The sequence below is a fragment of the Podarcis liolepis genome (genome assembly GCF_965112155.1).
Source record: "Podarcis liolepis genome assembly, chromosome: 13".
Taxonomy (NCBI): Eukaryota; Metazoa; Chordata; class Lepidosauria; order Squamata; family Lacertidae; genus Podarcis; species Podarcis liolepis.
In genome coordinates, this window is record NC_139573.1 from 4,130,032 (window position 1) to 4,150,200 (window position 20,169).

General features: G+C 50.1%; 1 protein-coding gene across 1 annotated transcript; it reads right to left on the bottom strand.

Moving 5' to 3' along the window:
- Positions 1 to 11,304: 11,304 nt before the first annotated feature.
- On the bottom strand, positions 11,305 to 18,044 carry LOC310692219 (thialysine N-epsilon-acetyltransferase-like). The gene is made up of 6 exons (XM_083472901.1): positions 17,741 to 18,044; positions 16,302 to 16,353; positions 15,496 to 15,579; positions 14,934 to 15,032; positions 12,918 to 12,958; positions 11,305 to 11,732 (listed from the first exon to the last, which is right to left on the bottom strand). The coding sequence occupies exons 1-6, from the start codon at positions 17,801 to 17,803 to the stop codon at positions 11,544 to 11,546; spliced, it is 528 nt and encodes a 175-aa protein (XP_083329027.1). The 5' UTR covers positions 17,804 to 18,044; the 3' UTR covers positions 11,305 to 11,543.
- Positions 18,045 to 20,169: the final 2,125 nt, after the last annotated feature.

The window sequence follows — 20,169 nt, forward strand, 5'->3', positions numbered from 1 at the left end:
AGGGCAGCTGTTTATCAGCTCCATCTGGTACACAGGATGAGACCCCTCCTGCCCGCAGACTGTCTCGCCAGAGTGGTGCATGCTCTGGTTATCTCCCGCTTGGACTACTGCAATGCACTCTACGTGGGGCTACCTTTGAAGGTGACCCGGAAACTGCAACTAATCCAGAATGCGGCAGCCGGACTGGGGACTGGGAGCGGCCACAGAGACCACATAACACCGGTCTTGAAAGACCTACATTGGCTCCCAGTACGTTTCCGAGCACAATTCATAGTGTTGGTGCTGACCTTTAAAGCCCTAAACAGCCTCGGCCCAGTATACCTGAAGGAGCATCTCCACCTCCATCGTTCAGCCCGGACACTGAGGTCCAGCTCCGAGGGCCTTCTGGCAGTTCCCTCGCTGCAAGAAGCCAAGTTACAGGGAACCAGGCAGAGGGCCTTCTTGGTAGTGGCACCCGCCCTGTGGAACCCGCCCTCCCACCAGATGTCAAAGAGAAAAACAACTGCCAGACTTTTAAAAGACATCTGAAGGCAGCCCTGTCTAGGGAAGCTTTTAATGTTTAATAGACTATTGTATTTTAATATTCTGTTGGAAGCCGCCCAGAGTGGCTGGGGAAACCCAGCCAGATGGGCGGGGTATAAATAATAAATTATATATAATTCTCCTCACCTTCGGGCTGATTGGAGCCAATCGCCGTTCGAGGAGACATGCCGGCCACTGAGAATAGGCTCCTGGGGTCACTCTGGAGAAGTATAGCAAGGAGAAGGTCTTCTGCTTGCATCACAACTAAGCGCTCAGGAACACAGAAAAAGCCCAATGTGCTTCCGTATCGAAAGAACGGTGCGAGGAAAGTCGATTCCAGTCTGCGTCGACAGAAATCTAGTGTCCAGAGCCAGAGAAGCCACAGTACAGTGGTACCTCAGGTTAAGTACTTAATTCGTTCCGGAGGTCCGTTCTTAACCTGAAACTGTTCTTAACCTGAAGCACCACTTTAGCTAATGGGGCCTCCTGCTGCCGCCGCGCCGCCGGAGCACAATTTCTCATCCTGAAGCAAAGTTCTTAACCTGAAGCACTATTTCTGGGTTAGCGGGTCTGTAACCTGAAGTGTATGTTACCCGAGGGACCACTGTACTGCTCTTTTCTGCCTCGGATCAAACCCTGCAAGGAGCCCTGTGTCCTGTTCTGGGTACCCCACTTTCAGGAGGGTGTCGACAAAGTGGAAGGTGTGCAGAGGAGGACGATCAAGGGTCTGGAAACCAAACCTTAGGAGGGAATGGTGGAGGGAGTTAGGTATGTTTTGCTGGAGGAAGAGATGTGAACTGTCCTACGATCAATGGGTAAAGGGCAGTATACGTTTAATAATAATAATAATAATAATAATAATAATAATAATGTGCTTTTTTCTGGGTGGATGCCAAGGTACGCATACCCCTAAACTTTTTATGAATCTTCACATTTATTTTTCCCAATTTGAAATACAAAACAGTGATTTTCTTGAGTCAAAATGAGAGTACAGTGGTACCTCGGGTTAAGTACTTAATTCGTTCTGTAGGTGTGTTCTTAACCTGAAACTGTTCTTAATCTGAAGCACCACTTTAGCTAAAGGGGCCTCCCACTGCTGCCGCGCCACCGGAGTACGATTTCTGTTCTCATCCTGAAGCAAAGTTCTTAACCCAAGGTACTATTTCTGGGTTAGCGGAGTCTGTAACCTGAAGCGTATGTAACCCGAGGTACCACTGTACTCCTAAACATTTTTTTTAAAGAAAAAAAGCACTGATAATAATAATAATAGGATAACGGTAAAGGGACCCCTGACCATTAAGTTTAGTCGTGGCCGACTCTGGGGTTGCAGTGCTCATCTCGCTTTATTGGCCGAGGGAGCCGGCGTACAGCTTCCGGGTCATGTGGTCAGCAGGACTAAGCCGCTTCTGGCGAACCAGAGCAGCGCACGGAAACGCCGTTTACCTTCCCGCCGGAGTGGTGCTTTCAAACTGCTAGGTTGGCAGGAGCAGGGACCGAGCAACGGGAGCTCACCCCATCACGGGGATTCGAACCACCGACCTTCTGACCGGCAAGTCCTAGGCTCTGTGGTTTAACCCACAGCGCCACCCACATCCCTAGCCATCTTCAAATATCTCATGGGCTGCCCCGTGGAAGATGGACCGAGCGTGGACCCAAACCACCAATGGATATTCAAACTGCAAGAGAGATTCGATACCAGCTGAACATCAGGAAGAACTTCTCTTGGAAATGGAATGTGTCTGTTTTTCGACTCCTGCCCTCCTGCCCATTGTCTGCTGCCAGCCTCCCCCTGCGATTCCATTGGCTGCCTCCTTGCAGGGGAGGGGGAAGAGATTTATAAAAGGGGTGTTCCTGGCACCTGCTGCCCACTCAGGTGTGCCAGCTTGCCCACGGCTGCAACCATGAGGTCGTCTCCCCAGCTGTGTCTCTTCCTGCTAGCTGTTTGCATGATGCCCAGGGCAACCCTCCATGCCAGCCCCCCGAAATTCCTACCCCCTGAGAGCCAGGTAAGGTTTGGGGAGAAACTAGGGGGGAGGTCTTCCTAGTTGTAAACCCCCAAAATAGACAACTAGGCTGTTACGTTTGGGATTCTCAAAAATAGGAGTGGAGAGCAATTGTGCAGATTTTATTTTTTATTTTCCCCAAATATCAGGGGGCAGGATGGTAAGTTTCTAGGGAAATCAGGGTATGTGTGTTTTTAAATGTTGTTTTTTTTTATTTAAGAAAGGGCATGCGCTTCAGCTGAATTAAAATTGTAATCCAAACAAACAACCAATTTTATAATTTGTGCCAATTTGGGCCGTTTCGTTCACAATCCCTGGAAAGAATTATTGCAGGGAGTAGGGGGTAGTGAACACCCCTCCCTAAATTTTAATTATTTTATTTTATTCCATAGAATTGTAGAGTCGGGATATATGTTTGAGAGATACAGAAGTGAAGGAATAGCTTGCCTGTTTGACATTATCTGGTCCACAACATTTAAAAAAAAACACAAGAAAATTATGCAAAGCAGAGAATATTGTTTAGGGAGTGGGCGATTTCTGGGTTTGCTCCCAAATTCAGGGAGACAAGTGTGAGTTTGCCTGGTGGGAGGCGGGGAGAAGTTCGACAGACTTGGAGGAAAGGAAGTCCTAAATCTGGGATGGAAATTCTTCCAGAGGAGTTAAGCAACACACTTTTTCCTTTTGGAGGTGAGAGAATTGATGGGTGATCTTCAGTTCCCTTCCAAACTTTGTAGGCTAGATTACATTAGACCTCTGAAGACCTACAGATTTAATTTTGTAGCCTGGCTTGGGACCGCGAGTAGAAAAAACACGTTTTTATTTATTCCTTTGTATCCCCCTTTCCCCCCACAAGGAGCTTAAGGTAGCTTGTGCCTGGCTCTCTCATTTAATCCCCACACAATAATCTTGCTAGATAGGTTAGTCTGAGAGAGAGTGACCGGCTCGAAGTCATCACAAAGCTTTATGGTCCAGCCGGGATTCGAACCCGGGTCTCCAAGGTCTTAGCCCCAAAACTCTAACCACTACACCACACTGCCCTCCAACAAACGCCTCTGTGGCGGCTGCTAAACTGAGGAACTTCCTCCCCACAGAGGCCTCCATTTTCAGCTTCCAAGTAATGTTGCAGATGCCCCTCTTTACCCAGGCTGATCATAGCTCCGTGGAGTCGAAAGGGACCCAGGGGTCATCTAGTCCAACCCCCTGCCAGGCAGGCATCGTGGGTAATTTGCAGACTTGCATGGATTGCAGTGGGGTGTATGTATGTAATATATGACGTGTTCTTTATATAATAACGTGTATATTTATTTCTTGACTGCATATGTGTATATTTATAGCGTGTTCTTTATTTTGAGGGGGGGGGAATCTCCCCCAATTTGCTTCCTTTCCCACACAACCAGGACTCCTCGGACCACCTCGTCCTGCGAGCCATCTCCGGACTCCGGCGAGCCCACCACCCCGGCCCCCACCACTCTGCCCGCCCGCCTGCCCCCTGGCAGCCTCCCCGGGAGCGGAAAGCCGGCTGCAAGACTTTCTACTGGAAAACGCTCACCTCCTGCTAGAGCATCGCCTCCAGGGCTGCGTGTGTTACTGTGACCTCGTCGTGTGCACCCGATGTTTCGGACTACGATTCCCATCATCCATGGTGACTGGCTAAACCGACTCAGGATGATGGGATTTGTAGTCCTTTTTTTCCCTGGGAGGGGCGAGGTTGACGAAGGCCGCTCCAAGCCGGCGTTCTTCAGCCTTGGGGTCTTCCCCAGACATCGTCAGACTGCGACTCCCATCGTCCGTGAGTCAATCGGCGAAGCTGGCTCAGGACGATGGGATTTGTAGTCCGTAACGTCTGGAGGGTGCCAGGTTTGGCAACAGCGCTTGAAAATCTGCCTGCCTCTGTTTCCTCTTCTTCAGCCTTCAACTTTACCCAGATCTATGTGGGACCCCTAACCCAACCCCTCCGAGTTAGCTTTCAATGCGATGTGCTAGCAAATCTGTGCTCAGGGCTGTCTTAAGCATATCTGGTGCCGTGGCGCAAAGATTGTGGCGGGCAGCGGCTGGAGGGTGGCTCCTCCGGCGGGGAAGGGGTGAAGTCTGGACGCAGCGCCTCCTGCCTCAGCTGATCGCTTTGTGCCACGGTGGCCATGGCAGGCAGCACGCCAAGTGAGCAGGCCTGCGCTGAGCGAGCGAGTGCACATGTGCCGCTCCCGCCGAATGTTGGCTCGGTTTTTCCCCTTTTAGCCTTCTGGTGCCCGGCAGAATTTGGTGCCTGCAGGCTAGAAGGGAAAAAACCGAGCTGGCGCTCAGCGGGAGCGGCGTACGCGCCCTCGCTCGCTCAGCACCATAGCTGTCAACTTACAGATTTGAAAATAAGGGACCAGCAGCCAAAATAAGGGACCTGCAGCCTTGAAAATAAGGGATCAGCAGCCAAAATAAGGGATTTTGCTTAACTTATACAGAAATCCGGCACTGATGGAGCCCTGCTGCTTTGGCTGCGACTGACTGTGTTTTGCAGGGGGTTGGACTGGATGATCCTAAGGGTCTACAACTCCCACCAAAGAAGAGTGGCAGACAAAACTGATGAACGACGTTGCGATGGCAAAGCTTACAGGCAGAATTAGAAACCAGGAAGAGGACCTCTTTAATAAAGAATGGGGGAAGTTTATAATTTAGTTGAAAAGCTATTGTAAAGAGTTACATGCATTGGTAGGATGGACAGAAAACTTGTAGTAAAAATTTGAACTATGGATGGACAAATGATTTATAAAAATAGAGTTATGTAAGGGATGCAGAGGGGGAAATCACTACATTAAGATGCTGCACTGGTTGGAGGGGATGCTAAGCAGCACGTCGGGGCTGCCATCGTCCTGGTGCAAGGAGTTCCATCGGCCCTTCCCCGCCTGAGAGAGAGGGAGGCAGGGAGAGAGATTCTCGCCCACGCTGCCCGCGAGCCCGGCATGAGGCGGTTGCGGTGCCACCGTGGCCGCTGAAGCGCCGCCCTTCTGCGTCCCTCCCCATCCCCTCCTCTTCCTCCTCCCTCAGGCCACCTCCGCTGCCACTGCCGCCTCCGGCTTCCCCTGGCAGCATGGCGAAAGTCTCGCAAGAGAGGGGCTGCCTGCCTGCCCACTGCCACCCGTCTCCTCACGACGCGCCCCTGAGGGGGAAAGGGAGAGACGGAGACGCGGCAACTCGTGCACACGCAGCAGAGGACCCTGAGCCGCTGCTTCCCCCCCGAGCCGGGCGAGCATGAAACCTGTGAAATTTAAGGGACATCATCAATAAGGGACAGCAGCGGGACACGGCGCTGGGATAAGGGAGTTTCCCGTCAAATACAGGACGGTTGACAGCTATGCTCAGCATGCTCGTTCGGTGTTTCCCGGACTCTCGCCTGGCGCCCGGCAGAAAGTGGCGCCCTGGCGTCCCGCGCCACTCGCCTCTATGGGTACGACGGGCCTGTCTGTGCTAATGGGTGTGTAGTGGTTTGCAGGACCTATTTGCCTCCCTCCACCCTCAGTCCGGATCAGGACCCCTGTAGCTTCCCTCTTTCTCTGTTGCCGCTTGTGAAATAAACTCTCTCTCCCCCTTTTTTTTGATATTGTAACGTGTCGATGCTTTGCAATAAAGCACCTGTTTTCTGGCTGTTTCATGGCTGTTTCGTCCTTTTGCTAATCGTGGGTAGGGCCAGTTGCCTCGGCGGCCGTGGCCCTTTCTACACAGGGATCATAGAATTGTAGAGCTTGGAAGGGACCCCCTGAAAATAATCCAGTCCAGCCCCCCTGCGATGCAGGAATACGCAGCTGTCCTTTACGGGGATCAAACCTGCAACCTTGGCGTTATCCGCACCGCACTCTAACCAACTGAGCTATCCTGCTGCATGAATTGTGCATTGATGATGTAGACAATTGGACATGATTCCACATTCAGTTGTGTTTGTGAAAGTTTTGAGGCAGACATAATTATTCACAGTGGCGTAGCGTGGGGGGTGCAGGGGGGGCCAGCCGCACCGGGCGCAACATCTGGGGGGGGGCGCGCGCTCGCACTCTCAGCTCTCTGCCCCTACCTGGCTCACTCTCTCTCTCTCACTGCAGTGCTGGCTGTGCGAATCCGATCCGAGCCGCCGGGTCGCCGCCCACTGTGGAGGGGGGGGTGCCAGGCGTGCGGTGCGGAGAGAGAGCGAGGGACTATCTGGGGGAGGGACAGTGCAGCGGCCGCCCAGCGCAGCGCTGAGCGCGGGAGAGAACCACACCAGACCAGCCCAGGCAGCAGCAAGAAGAAGCTGGCGGCGACGGCAGGTTAGGGGTTAGGGGGCGCAAATTACTTGCCTTGCCCCGGGTGCTGACAACCCACGCTACGCCGCTGATTATTCGTTTCCAGTTGGTGCACTGAAGGTGAGTTTGACTAGATGACCCCTGCAGATCCCTTCCAACTCTTCCGCTCTGCAATTCCATTATTCTATACTTCGCTCACTTCCTTAAGGGCCCAGGAATCCCATCTCTCAATCTACCCGCTCCCTTCAATATGGAAGAGCCATTACTCACCTCCCCAAAAAACCTGGTCGGCATCTAGAGGTTTCCGGGATAAATAATAATAATATATTGGGTGGCTCCCAACAGAATATTAAAAACACGATAAAACATCAAACATTTAAAACTTCCATGAACAGGGCTGCCTTCAGTTGTCTTCTAAAAGTCAGATAGTTGTTTATATGGCTTCGGCCGTATTAAATGTACTTGGCTATAAGATTGAGGAGGTTTGGGTTTGCATGCAGGAAAAATGCCTGATGGCAGCTGCAAGTAAGTTGGATAGCATGTAATTGATAACAACAACAACAACAACAATAATAATTTATTACTTATACCCCGTCCATCTGGCTGGGTTTCCCCAGCCACTCTGGGTGGCTCACAACAGAATATGGAAAACACGATAAAACATCAAACATTCAAAACTTCCCTGAACAGGGCTGCCTTCAGATGTCTTCTAAAAGTCAGGTAGTTGTTTATTTCCTTGACATCTGGTGGGAGGGAGTTCCACAGGGTGGGTGCCACCACCGAGAAGGCCCTCTGCCTGGTCCCCTGTAGCTTCATTTCCTGCAGGGAGGGAACCGCCAAAAGGCCCTCGGAGCTGGACCTCAGTGTCCGGGCAGAACAATGGGGGGTGGAGACGCTCCTTCAGGTCTCCTGGGCCTTTGAAGCTGTTTAGGGTTTTCAAGGTCAGCACCAACACTTTGACTTGTGCTCGGAAATGTACTGGCAGCCAAATGTAGGTCTTTCAGGAACGGATACAACTCTCATCCTCTCTAATCGTCAATCATGCTGGCTGTTAACAGCTGTAGCCTGTGAACATCTGGAGGAACATAGATGATGTTCTCTACCCAAGTCTCAACCCTGAATTCTGTGTCTTGTACCTTTCTGATAAAAAAAAACAAAAACTCTCCAGGGGGCAGGACTCGAACCCACAGCTTCAGGTTACGAGGAAGGAGATTCCAGCTAAACATCAGGAAGAACTTACCGGCAGTAAGAGCCATTCGACAGCGGAACGGTCTCCTTCCTTTGGGGATTTTAAGCAGAGGCCGAGTGGCCATCTGCCAGGGAGATTTTAGCTGAGATTCCTGCATTGCAAGGGGGCTGGGATAGATGACCTCTGGGGTTCCCTTGTAGGATTCTGCAGGCTTGACGTTCCCCACCCCTCCTCCAGAACCCCATTCCACCTCCAGAAACCCACAGGTCTCCTCTGGGTCTGCGAAGGAAGCGTGAGACGCGCCTGGGTTATCTCCACGCTTTTCTAATAACCTTTCCCTTTGATGGAGATTAAACCTGATGGAGGTTTTTATGTAAAAAGGGTTTTAATTACCCCCTGGGAGGAAGGAGAGCATGGGCACGTCAAGAGAAGCGGGAAGACGAGGCAGAGATGGGAGCCAACTGCGCAGGGTGGCCGGACAGGCCAGCGGTCACCCTAATATTCTGCTAATGGGAACTGCTGGTCTGGAAAGCTCCCCAGAGAGTCATCCGGGTTTGTCGATTCCGTCGGATCCTGTCCTTAACGGACGCTAAGGTCCAAGGTGTTTTGGGGCTAGAGGTGGGGAAAAACAAACTACACCTCCTCCTTCCATCCCATAATGAGCGGAGAGGGTCTCCTCTGGGGCAAGGAAGTGAAAGGTTGCTGTGGATGTAAGAGTCCGCAGGATCAGGCCACGAAGGGCCCATTGAGCCCAGCCTCCTGTTCTTGCAGTGGCCAACCACAATAGGAAAACCCACCAGCAGGATTCGAACTGGTATCTGCAGGCACTGCTGCCTCGGGACTGTGCTCCCGTGATGAACTACTCTAATCCAGGCACCCCCAACCTTTGGCCCTCCAGATGTTTTGGCCTACAACTCCCATGATCCCTAGCGAAGAGGACCCGTGGTCAGGGATGATGGGAATTGTAGTCTCAAAACCTCTGGAGGGCCAAAGGTTGGGGATGCCTGCACTAATCCTTCTATGTGAGTGCCTGGAGGCGGTTGGAGGATGGATGGGGGCTAACAGACTGAGGTTGAATCCTGACAAGACAGAAGTGCTGTTTTGGGGGGACAGGAGGCAGGCGGGGGTGGAGGACTCCCTGGTCATGAATGGGGCAACTCTGCCCCCGAAGGACCAGGTGCACAGCCTGGGAGTCATTTAGGACTCACCGCTGTCCATGGAGGTGCAGGTCAGTTCTGTGTCCAGGGCAGCTGTCTACCAGCTCCATCTGGTATGCAGGATGAGACCCTCCCTGCCCGCAGACTGTCCGGCCAGAGTGGTGCATGCTCTGGTTATCTCCCGCTTGGACTACTGCAACACGCTCTACGTGGGGCTACCTTTGAAGGTGACCCGGAAACTACAACTAATCCAGAATGCGGCAGCTAGACTGGGGACTGGGAGCGGCCACCGAGACCACATAACACCGGTCTTGAAAGACCTCCATCGGCTCCCAGTACGTTTCCGAGCACAATTCAAAGCGTTAGTGCTGACCTTGAAAGCCCTAAATGGCCTCAAAGGCCCAGTAGACCTGAAGGAGCGTCTCCACCCCCATCGTTCTGCCCGGACACTGAGGTCCAGCTCCGAGGGCCTTCTCGCGGTTCCCTCGCTGCGAGAAGCCAAGTTACAGGGAACCAGGCAGAGGGCCTTCTTGGTGGTGGCACCCGCCCTGTGGAACTCCCTCCCACCAGATGTCAAAGAGAAAAACAACTACCAAACTTTTAGAAGACATCTGAAGGCAGCCCTGTTTAGGGAAGCGTTTAATGATTAATTGGTTATTGAATTTTAGTGTTTTGTTGGAAGCCGCCCAGAGTGGCTGGGGAAATCCAGCCAGATGGGCGGGGTATAAATAATAAATTATTATTAATTATTATTATTATTATTAGCGTTTGGTGGCCTTTAATGCATCTGGGTACCAGTTTCTGGAAACCACAGGCAGCGAGAGTACTGGTCTTGTATTCGAATCCTGCTAGCAGGTTTCAGACAGGTTGGCCACAGACATTGGCCGGATGCAGCTGGCGCTGATGTTCTCGTGTACCAAAAAGCAGACAGCAATTTTAAAAAGGTCACAGGGTGTTTTTCTTCTGAAGGCTCCAACTGAAGCATTTTACGGATTTCCCTGGGGAGAACGTCTCAGAGATAAGGGGCTGCATCCCAGAGGGATCCCCATTAAAGGTTGCAATTGCTCTCGACAGTTCCCAGCGGGGGCAGCGAAATGGCTATACTTCCCGCAGTTCTGCAGCTCTGGGTCAGGAAAGCCATGGGCCGTGGGTGGGTATGCCAATGCAGACCCTGAAAAAAACCTATTTATTTGCTTACTGGATCTATTTATTTAGATATCTATTTGGGCTTTGCACAAGCATCACTGTGAGAACAGGACATTGGGCAAAAAGGACAGCTGGCGGGTGGTGCTGTGGGTTAAACCACAGAGCCTAGGACTTGCCGATCAGAAGGTCGGCGGTTCGAATCCCCATGACGGGGTGAGCTCCCGTTGTTCGGTCCCAGCTCCTGCCCACCTAGCAGTTCGAAAGCATGTCAAAAGTGCAAGTAGATAAATAGGTACCGCTGCCGTGGGAAGGTAAACGGCATTTCCGTATGCTCTGGTTTCCGTCACGGTGTCCCGTTGCGCCAGAAGCGGTTTAGTCATGCTAGCCACATGACCCGGAAGCTGTGCGCCGGCTCCCTCGGCCTGAAAGTGAGATGAGCGCCCCATAGTCGCCTTTGACTGGACTTAACCGTCCAGGGGTCCTTGACCTTTTAAGTTTTAAGATGCAGTAGGAAAAGATTTAAGGGACGTGGGTGGTGCTGTGGGTTAAACCACAGAGCCTAGGGCTTGCCGATCAGAAGGTCGGCGGTTCGAATCCCCGTGACGGGGTGAGCTCCCGTTGCTCGGTCCCTGCTCCTGCCAACCTAGCAGTTAGAAAGCACATCAAAGTGCAAGTAGATAAATAGGTACCGCTCCGGCGGGAAGGTAAACGGCATTTCCGTGCGCTGCTCTGGTTCGCCAGAAGGGGCTAATTATGCTGGCCACATGACCCGGAAGCTGTACGCCGGCTCCCTTGGCCAATAAAGCGAGATGAGCGCCGCAACCCCAGAGTCGTCCGTGACTGGACCTAATGGTCAGGGATCCCTTTACCTAGGAAAGAGTTGCAATGGAAACCACGAGGGATTGGAGAGAGGTCCAAGGATTCAATGAATCCTATAATTGTTTAAAGTTGATTATATTTGAATGGAAATGATATTTGTAAAAATTGAAATTTAATTTAAAAAACACACAAAACGAAACAAAAACAGGCTTACAAAACTCCTACAGGCTTTTATTTAAAGGTATAGTCTATATTTCGCTATGGAATCCTCTAAAGTTTCACAGGAAGAAATCTGCGTAAGGTATAGTCTCCTGCGAATTTTTTTCCTTCCTCTCCCTTTTCCCAGCCAGGTTAGGCGAGTGAAATAAACTCTTTATGTACAGTATAAACTCTGTTATGGATAGCAGCAGGGGGCGCTCCTTGGCCTTCCCATTTAACAGGGAGTTCAGCGAGTGATTTTCTCTTTCCCGTGTTGCCGCAGCCTTTGTAAGGCGTCCAGATCCAGAACCATGCAGTGCAGATCTTCGGAGTCGGTGGTGTCGTGAGCCCCCAGGCGGACATAAAACTCCTTGGCCGGCCGGTTCCATTCCATGGCGACAAATTTCATCTCCACGCAGCCGGCCTCCAGGGCAATCTACATCCGAGGAGGACGACAGAGAATGGACATAGAACAAAGATCCGCTGGATTTACGTATAAGCTAAACAAGCTACAGTGGATCCGTGCGGGATGCACATTCGCAACCTGCAGCGGCGCGTCTGTGCACACTGCAATTTGGCGCATCTGTGCATGTGCAAAGAGCGATTTAGCACTTCGACCGCCGAAACCCGGAAGTAACCCATTGTGGAACTTCCGGGTTTCGGCGGTCTGTAACCTGAAAAAACGCAACCTGAAGTGTCTGTAACCCGAGGTATGACTGTATAGCTTAGGGCACCACTCTCTTGGGGGGGGCCCAAAAAATCCAAAATATAAGATAAAAAAACAAATGAAATAAAACCTACCTACAGCAACAGCGTTTTGTGTTGTGTAGGTTCCTAGATGTAAGTCATGGGCCCCGCCTGCTAGCCTGCTCCCTAAAATATCACTGGTTTGCTCCTTTCTAGATATACAATATGATACAGATGCTGAAGGAGCATCTCCACCCCCATCGTTCAGCCTGGACACTGAGGTCCAGCTCCGAGGGCCTTCTGGCGGTTCCCTCCCTGCGAGAAGCCAAGTTACAGGGAACCAGGCAGAGGGCCTTCTTGGTGGTGGCACCCGCCCTGTGGAACACCCTCCCAGCAGATGTCAAGGAAATAAACAGCTATCTGACTTTTAGAAGACATCTGAAGGCAGCCTTGTTTAGGGAAGTTTGATGTTTTATCATGTGCTTAATATTCTGTTGGGAGCTGCCCAGAGTGGCTGGGAAAACCTGGCCAAATGGGCGGGGTATGAATAAATAAATAAATAAATAAATAAATAAATAAATAAATAAATAAATAAATCCCTCCCTCTGCCCAAAAGGATCCTGGGAACTGTAGTCCACTAAGGATAGTGAGCACTGTTTGGAAACTGTGTTTTCCCAATCTGGGACCCTCCAGATGTTTTGGGCTGCAGGAAGCGCAGGGGTTGGGATAGATGACCTTTGGTGGTCCCTTCCAACTCAACGATTCCATAAGGATGGCAACCCTATTACTCTTTCTGATGTAGGGGCTGTATTCTGGGCTGGAGGTGGGGGGCCCCAGAAATTGGAACGCCTTTTCGGGGAGCAGGAGGCGGCTGCAAACTACAGATCCCAGGTAATGATCAAAATATGACCAGGATTTCAGGCTTCCAACTCACCTCTGCTACTTTGCTCAGTAACTGCTTCCCGATTCCTTTGCCTGGCGGAGAAGGTGGACAGAAAGAGGAGTCGGTATGAACCGCAACAAAAACAGCCTTCCCCAACTTGGCGCCCGCCGGCCATTTGGAACTACAACTCCCACCAGCCGCGGCGCCGATGGGAGTTGTAGCGCAAAACAGCTGGAGGGCGCCAGCTTCCGAATAAGAACTCCGCCCAAAAAACTAGGGGATTCCTTAAAAAGCACATAGATTAATAAACACTGGACTGTAAAACATTATACATAGACCATAGCAAGGGGGGAACCAGAAGAATCCAATTTTTGAACTATTATTGGTGTGATTCTTCAGGCATTTGCCAGATCCTCATTGCAGCGGGTTCTGACTCTACAATTCCCAACTCTCTCACTGGGCTGTGAGAGAAAGGTCCGGGCGTCGGAGTCCAAAGTTGCTTTTTAAACCGCAGTATAAGAGATAAGCGAGAATCGAACCATTTTACACCACCGAAGTTACTCTTTATTTACAAAAGGAGGAGAAAGGATGGGAACAATTTTCGCAGGCTGTGTCGCTCTTCCTTGTGCTGAGTTGTAAGGAAAACGACCATAATAATGCGTGTTTTCACTTATATAAAAGGCAGTTAAATAGGAGGGCGTTGCACAATTACACCAGTCTTACTCTGAGGTGTAACTTCTTTTAAAAACAGGAGCAACTTCACTTTTGAAAGGGCTCCTTCTCCTTCGGTTCGGCCCACAACCTCTTTCGAAATCCTTTATCTATATTATAGATTCTCGTCCAATTGCCAACACCTTTGTAAGTGATTTTGTTCTAACTCCACACACTTTCTCCCAGGTCCATAGTCCGGTGACCTAGAGTAGCTGTGGATAATCTTTCTGCCCAAACACACACAGCCTAGTTTTTTAAGAATCACAGAACTGGAAAGTTGGAAGGGACCTGGGGGTCATCTAGCCTGACCCGCGGTGTGCCACTCAGTAGTTAACTGGGAGAATAATTAGTGGTTGCCATTAATTTGATTTTGAATTGATTTTAGAATGAATTGACCCAGGTGCCCGCCAGATGTTTTGGACGGTGGGAGTGGTAGTCCAAAAACATCTGGAAGGGCACCGGGTTGGGGAAGGCTAGTTTTTAAGCCTCCTTACTCACTTCCAAGTTAAGGGTCTGTTTGCGCCATTACTCCTCTTTAGAGAAGTTTTTAATGTTTGGTGAATTACAGTGGTACCTTGGTTGACGAACCTAATCCGTTCCGGAAGTCCGTTCTTAAACCAAGGCGTGCTTTCCCATCACAGCGGAGGACTCAATTTACAAACAGAACACACTCAACAGGAAGTCAAACATGTTCAGCTTCCAAGGCAAAGTTCACAAACCAAAACACCTACTTCCGGGTTTGCAGCTTTCTTTCTTTTCTTTTCTTTTTTGTTAGAGCGTTTATTAATTTTCCAATAAGAACATCCAATTAACATATCCTATCCAATCCAGTAAAGATAAAAAACTAAAATAAAAAAGTCCAATTGTCTTCCAAATTATAATCTTAATTTTTTTTGTTGACTTCCCACGGTCTGAATTCCGAAGCATTTTCCAAATCACAGTCCTGCCTCTCATCATCAACATTTTCATAATTCCATATCCCGATTTTATCCCCGGGTTTGCAGCTTTCTTAATCCAAGTTGTTCATAAAGTAAGCTGTTCTTAAACCAAGGTACCACTGTGTTGTATTTTAATGTTTTGTTGGAAGCCGCCCAGAGTGGCTGGGGAAACTCAGCCAGATGGGTGGGGTATAAATAATAAATTATTATTATTTGCGAGGGTTGGGCTAGATGACCCAGTGAGGTCCCTTTCCAGTTGTACGATTCTATATACCCAGCTCAAAAGCTGAGTTGCAGCATCTTCTCCGAGGAAGGAGAGAGGAGGCTCTCGATGGGTCGACAGAATCCCCCAGGTGAGTCACAGCCCCTGACGCTGCTGTAACTTGGCCGGATGCTCCCAGATGATGCCCTCACGTACCTCTGAATTCTGCCACCACGTAGAGGTTTTCCAGGTACACCATTCTCCCGTGGTTGACATTGTACCCAAAGAAGTACAGGGCATGGCCAACAGGACGAGCTGCAGTGGGGAAAATAGCAAAGATAGGTCTTCGTGCAATTGAGTAAACGGTGGTAGGAGAAAATATTATTCCTCTTGCTCTGTCCTTTCAACTTACTCGCACTTTACACCTTGGAGTAATTTACACCGAGGAGCTGAGCTTAGGGTAGGGGTGCATTGGGGGAAATAGCAAAGAATAGATCTTCATGCAACGGAGTAAATGGCGGTAGGAGAGAGAAAAATTCTTCCTCTTGCTCTGACCCTTCAACTAGCACTTTACACCTTTGAGTAATTTACACTGAGAAGCTGAGCTTAGGGTGGGGGAGCATTGGGGGAAATAGCAAAGGATAGGTCTTCATGCAATAGAGTAAACGGCAGTAGGAGAGAAATTATTCCTCTTGCTCTGCCTCTTCAACTTACTAGCACTTTACACCTTGGAGTAATTGACACCAAGGAGCTGAGCCTAGGGTGGGGGTGCCCTTACCTGGCTTGCACCCATTTTCCACAGGCTGTTCGGCCAGGAGGCATTTGAAGAAGGGGTCCTTGCCAAAGCCGTCCACTTTTAAAACTGTGTGCCGGGAAGGAAAACAAGGAAGGAAAAAGTGTTTTAGGCCGAGTCCACTCTGGACCTGGCCAAACAGAATTGCAGAGTTGGAAGGGACCCTGAGCGTCATCACATTCAACCCCCTGCAATGCCGGAATCGGGATTCAAGAATCCCCAACAGATGGCTATCAAACCTGTTTAAAAACCTCTGAAAGAGTCCACCATTTCCCAAAGGAGTCCGTTCCAGTTTCAAACCGCTTTCACCACCCTAAAATTCTTGCTAATGTTTAGTTGGACTCTCCCGTTTTGCCGTCGGTTTGGCTGGAGCCGCAACCAACGAAAGAGGCAGAGTCAACAAATTGTGGTAGTGTGGTGCAGTGGTTAGAGGGAACTCAAGAAGAGCCTTCTGATTGATGATTTTATTCCTTCATCTTTTGGGGGGGAGCAGTTTTGAGGGTGTTTTGTTTTACAATCAAGAGGTGTACAAAACTGATCAAATAAATAAATATGAAACAGAAAAGTCCCAGTATGCTATATTAACTATATTAACAAGTAAGAACTTAAAAGAAAAACTCTGGACTGCATCGCCACTTGCTTAAGAGCGATGGGCTAATTTGTATTTGCAACTTTTTGGGGTAACAAGTTTAAAGGCAGTTTGCAGCAAAACTTCCTGGAACTCTTTCTTGGCGTGGAAAGAGATGATGGATTCGCACCCGGCACACCTAGTGCAACACCTCCAGCCTTACCTTGAGAATTGATCGTCACGTCCTCCAATAAGTGGTGAAAGTCAGCAATCTCCTGGGCGGAATGAAAAACAGAGAGCAGGCGTTCAGGTCAACGTTCAAAAGCTCCCTGGCGCTGGGCCAGGCCTCGCCCAGGGTCCTCTGTGTGCCAGACTTCTTCAGAGTAGTGATCTACTATGAGTGGTGTAGAATCACAGAACGGTAGAGTTGGACGGGACCCCCAAGGGACATCTAGCTGAACCCTGGCCCGCGCAATGCAGGAATCTTTAGCCTGATGCGGAACTCGAACCCGTGACCCTAAGATGAAGCGTCTTGTGCTCTACCGACTTGAGCCCAGCACCAGGGCCGTTTTTAGGTTTGATGAGGCCCTAAGCAAGGTAATGAGGCCCTTTCTATGTCCAGCTGTCCTTTGTCAACAACAAATTGTCGCTGTTTTTTGTGTGTTGAATATATGCTATATGGTCATTTATGGAACTAATAGGTATAGCAGTTTGAAAGTACGTCAAAGTGCAAGTAGATAAATAGGTACCACTCCAGCGGGAAGGTAAACGGCGTTTCCGTGCGCTGCTCTGGTTCGCCAGAAACGGCTGGCCGCATGACCCGGAAAAGCTGTGGACAAACGCCAGCTCCCTTGGCCTGTAAAGCGAGATGAGCGCCGCAACCCCAGAGTCGTCCGCGACTGGACTTAACGGTCAGGGGTCCCTTTACCTTTACCTTTTAAAGAGCTATCTAAAGCCATTTGCAAGGGACGCAGGTGGCGCTGTGGGTTAAACCACAGAGCCTAGGGCTTGCCGATCAGAAGGTCAGCAGTTCAAATCCCCGCAATGACGGGGTGAGCTCCCGTTGCTCAGTCCCTGCTCCTGCCAACCTAGCAGTTCGAAAGCATGTCAAAGTGCAAGTAGATAAATAGGTACCGCTCCGACAGGAAGGTGAATGGCGTTTCCATGCGCTGCTCTGGTTTGCCAGAAGCGGCTTAGTCCTGCTGGCCACATGACCCGGAAGCTGTACGCCAGCTCCCTCGGCCAGTAAAGCAAGATGAGCGCCGCAACCCCAGAGTTGGTCACGACTGGACCTAACGGTCAGGGGTCCCTTTACCTTTAAAGCCATTTGCACATAACAAATAGGAGCCTACATAACACAAAACAATGTTGCTGTATGTAGGTTTATTTTATTCGTTTTTTATCTTATATTTTGGAAATGTACATCCAGTTGTTGTTTCCTTTTAAAAATTTTGGGGCCCCCATAATTTGTATAATTTGGAATATATAATTTGGTTTGATTGAAAACTTTTAATAATTTTTTTTTTTAATGGGGGTGGCAAGAGTGTGGAGCCTTGAGCTATAGCTTGTTTAGCTTATGCGTCAACCTGGCACTGCCCACCACCCTGTTCTCACAGTGGCGAGAAACCTGTCAGCGGGATTCGAACTCAAGACCGCACTCACGTGTATCAAGCTCATGAGATTCTCGCAATCCTCGACGGTGGCTTCTCGGATGACACACTCCATCCTCCTCCGCCGGCGACGCGCGTCTCCAAAGCCTCCCTTTGCGTTACCAGTAACCTGCGTTTTTTATTATACGCCCCACGCCACCCGTGGCAGGCGCAGCCTTCCCGATCCCTCGTGAAAAAGTGAGATCTTTTCCCACCTGGGAAGATTCGTGCAGGCGAGAGGTGGAAAAGTGCGACTCCGCAGTAGAGGCGCAAAGCGTGGGAGTTTTTAACACCAGCGGAGGAGCGCGTCTCTAAGTCGCCTAGGGCGGGAGGGGGCGCCCGCCCACGCAAAAGGGGCGGGGCAAGCGGTAGAGAATAAAGGGAGAACGACAGGCAGCCCCCACCTGAGCGGGGGGGGGGTGTCTGTTGCGCCCTTCTGCCACCCCCCTCCCCAGATCCGAGCCTGTGGGGGGATGCGCCAACTGTGCGTCCGAGCATTGGACTTGCCGTGGGGGGGCAGCTGCGCCCCCCCCCGCCAGATCAAGACAGTAAAAATACTTCTCTAACTGACCAATCACGTCGGTTCTGCACCCCCCAAAAAGTCCCCCCCCCAAAAAAACCCCCGTCCTGGCTACCTCCATGCATCCGGGCTGCTCCCGGGCACCAGCAAAGTAGTTTCACGTTGCGGGTGGGGCGGGCATCATCCTGGCAACTTGTTGTTGTTTAGTCGTTTAGTCGTGTCCGCCTCTTCGTGGCCCCCTGGACCAGAGCACGCCAGGCCCTCTTGTCTTCCACTGCCTCCCGCAGTTTGGTCAAACTCATGCTGGTCGCTTCGAGAACACTGTCCCACCATCTCGTCCTCTGTCGTCCCCTTCTCCTTGTGCCCTCCATCTTCCCCAACATCAGGGTCTTTTCCAGGGAGTCTTCTCTTCTCATGAGGAGGCCAAAGTCTTGGAGCCTCAGCTTCAGGATCTGTCCTTCCAGTGAGCACTCAGGGCTGATTTCCTTCAGAATGGAGAGGTTTGATCTTCTTGCAGTCCATGGGATTCTCCAGAGTCTCCTCCAGCACCAGAATTCAAAAGCATCCATTCTTCAGCGATCAGCCTTCTTTGTGGTCCAGCTCTCACTTCCATACATCGCTACTGGGAAAACTATACGGACCTTTGTCGGCAAGGTGATGTCTCTGCTTTTTAAGATGCTGTCTAGGTTTGTCATTGCTTTTCTCCCAAGAAGCAGGCGTCTTTTAATTTCGTGGCTGCTGTCACCATCATGGAGCCCAAGAAAGTAAAATCTCTCCCTGCCTCCATTTCTTCCCCTTCTATTTGCCAGGAGGTGATGGGCCCAGTGGCCATGATCTTCGTTTTTTTGATGTTGAGCTTCAGACCATATTTTGCGCTCTCCTCTTTCACCCTCATTAAAAGGTTTTTTAATTCCTCCTCTCTTTCTGGAAGACAGGAGGGCCTGGCGTGCTCTGGTCCAGGGGGCCACAAAGAGTCAGACATGACTAAACAACTAAACAACAACTACTATCCAGGGGTCCTTTACTCTCCCCCCCCTTAATGCCACACACTTCACACACAAGCAGAATCTTGTATAAGGTCCGCTATTTGACTGCTGGTTCAAGACCCTAAACTGTGTTTTATATAATCAACTTTTTATTTTGTTCTGTGTATGTTGCAATGTTCTTTTGTTGCTATGGCCGACGGCTGGCGCAAAGAAAGTTTCGTTCATTCACAAGCAGCATCGTAGTCAGACCAGGTCAAATGCAACAGCAGACACACCCTGGAAATGGCCAAGAAGGAGGTTGTAATTGCTTTAGACGAGGAAGAGGCGACACGATCAAAGTTTCTAAAAGTTTTTCTCCCTTCCATAACCCTGGAACATGGAGGGAGCCAAATGTCAGGAAATTCAGGACAGAGAAAAGAAAGGATTTATTTGTGCGGTGCAGAGTTAAACTGTGGAACTCCCCGCCACAAGAGACAGTGATGGCCACCAATCTGGATGGCTTTAAAAAAGGAGTGGGCAAATTCCTGGAGGAGGAGGGGGCTATCGATGGCTACCAGCCACAGGGGCTATACTTTTCCTCCGTGGTCAGGGGGAGCAACGCTTCTGAATGCCAGTTGTGGGAAACTACGGGAGATGTGGTTGTTGCTCTTGTGTTCGAATCCTGCTTGGAGGTTTCCCATAATGGGCATCTTTTTTTGGCCACTGTGAGAATGTTGGTCTCGATGGGATCTTTGTCTGGTCCAGCAATCTACTCTTATGTCTTTATGTTCCTTTCGATGATTTGTTAATCACATCACATATAATTTATGCTGTACTTGTGACATTTGGTTGTGCCCCCGTTATATATTCTTTAGGATTCATCTGAATGGAAAGCAACATAGAAATGTATTATCAATCAATCAATCAATCTGGGAGTGGCCGCCGAGACCATATAAC

Coding starts and splice junctions, on each gene's coding strand:
- LOC310692219 (XM_083472901.1), bottom strand. CDS start 17,803: ATGGAGTGTGTCATCCGAGAAGCCACCGTCGAGGATTGCGAGAATCTC. Junction 15,033..15,495: donor GGAAAATGGGTGCAAGCCAG/GTAAGGGCACCC, acceptor TCCCCACTGCAG/CTCGTCCTGTTGGCCATGCC. Junction 11,733..12,917: donor TACTGAGCAAAGTAGCAGAG/GTGAGTTGGAAG, acceptor CCTCGGATGTAG/ATTGCCCTGGAGGCCGGCTG.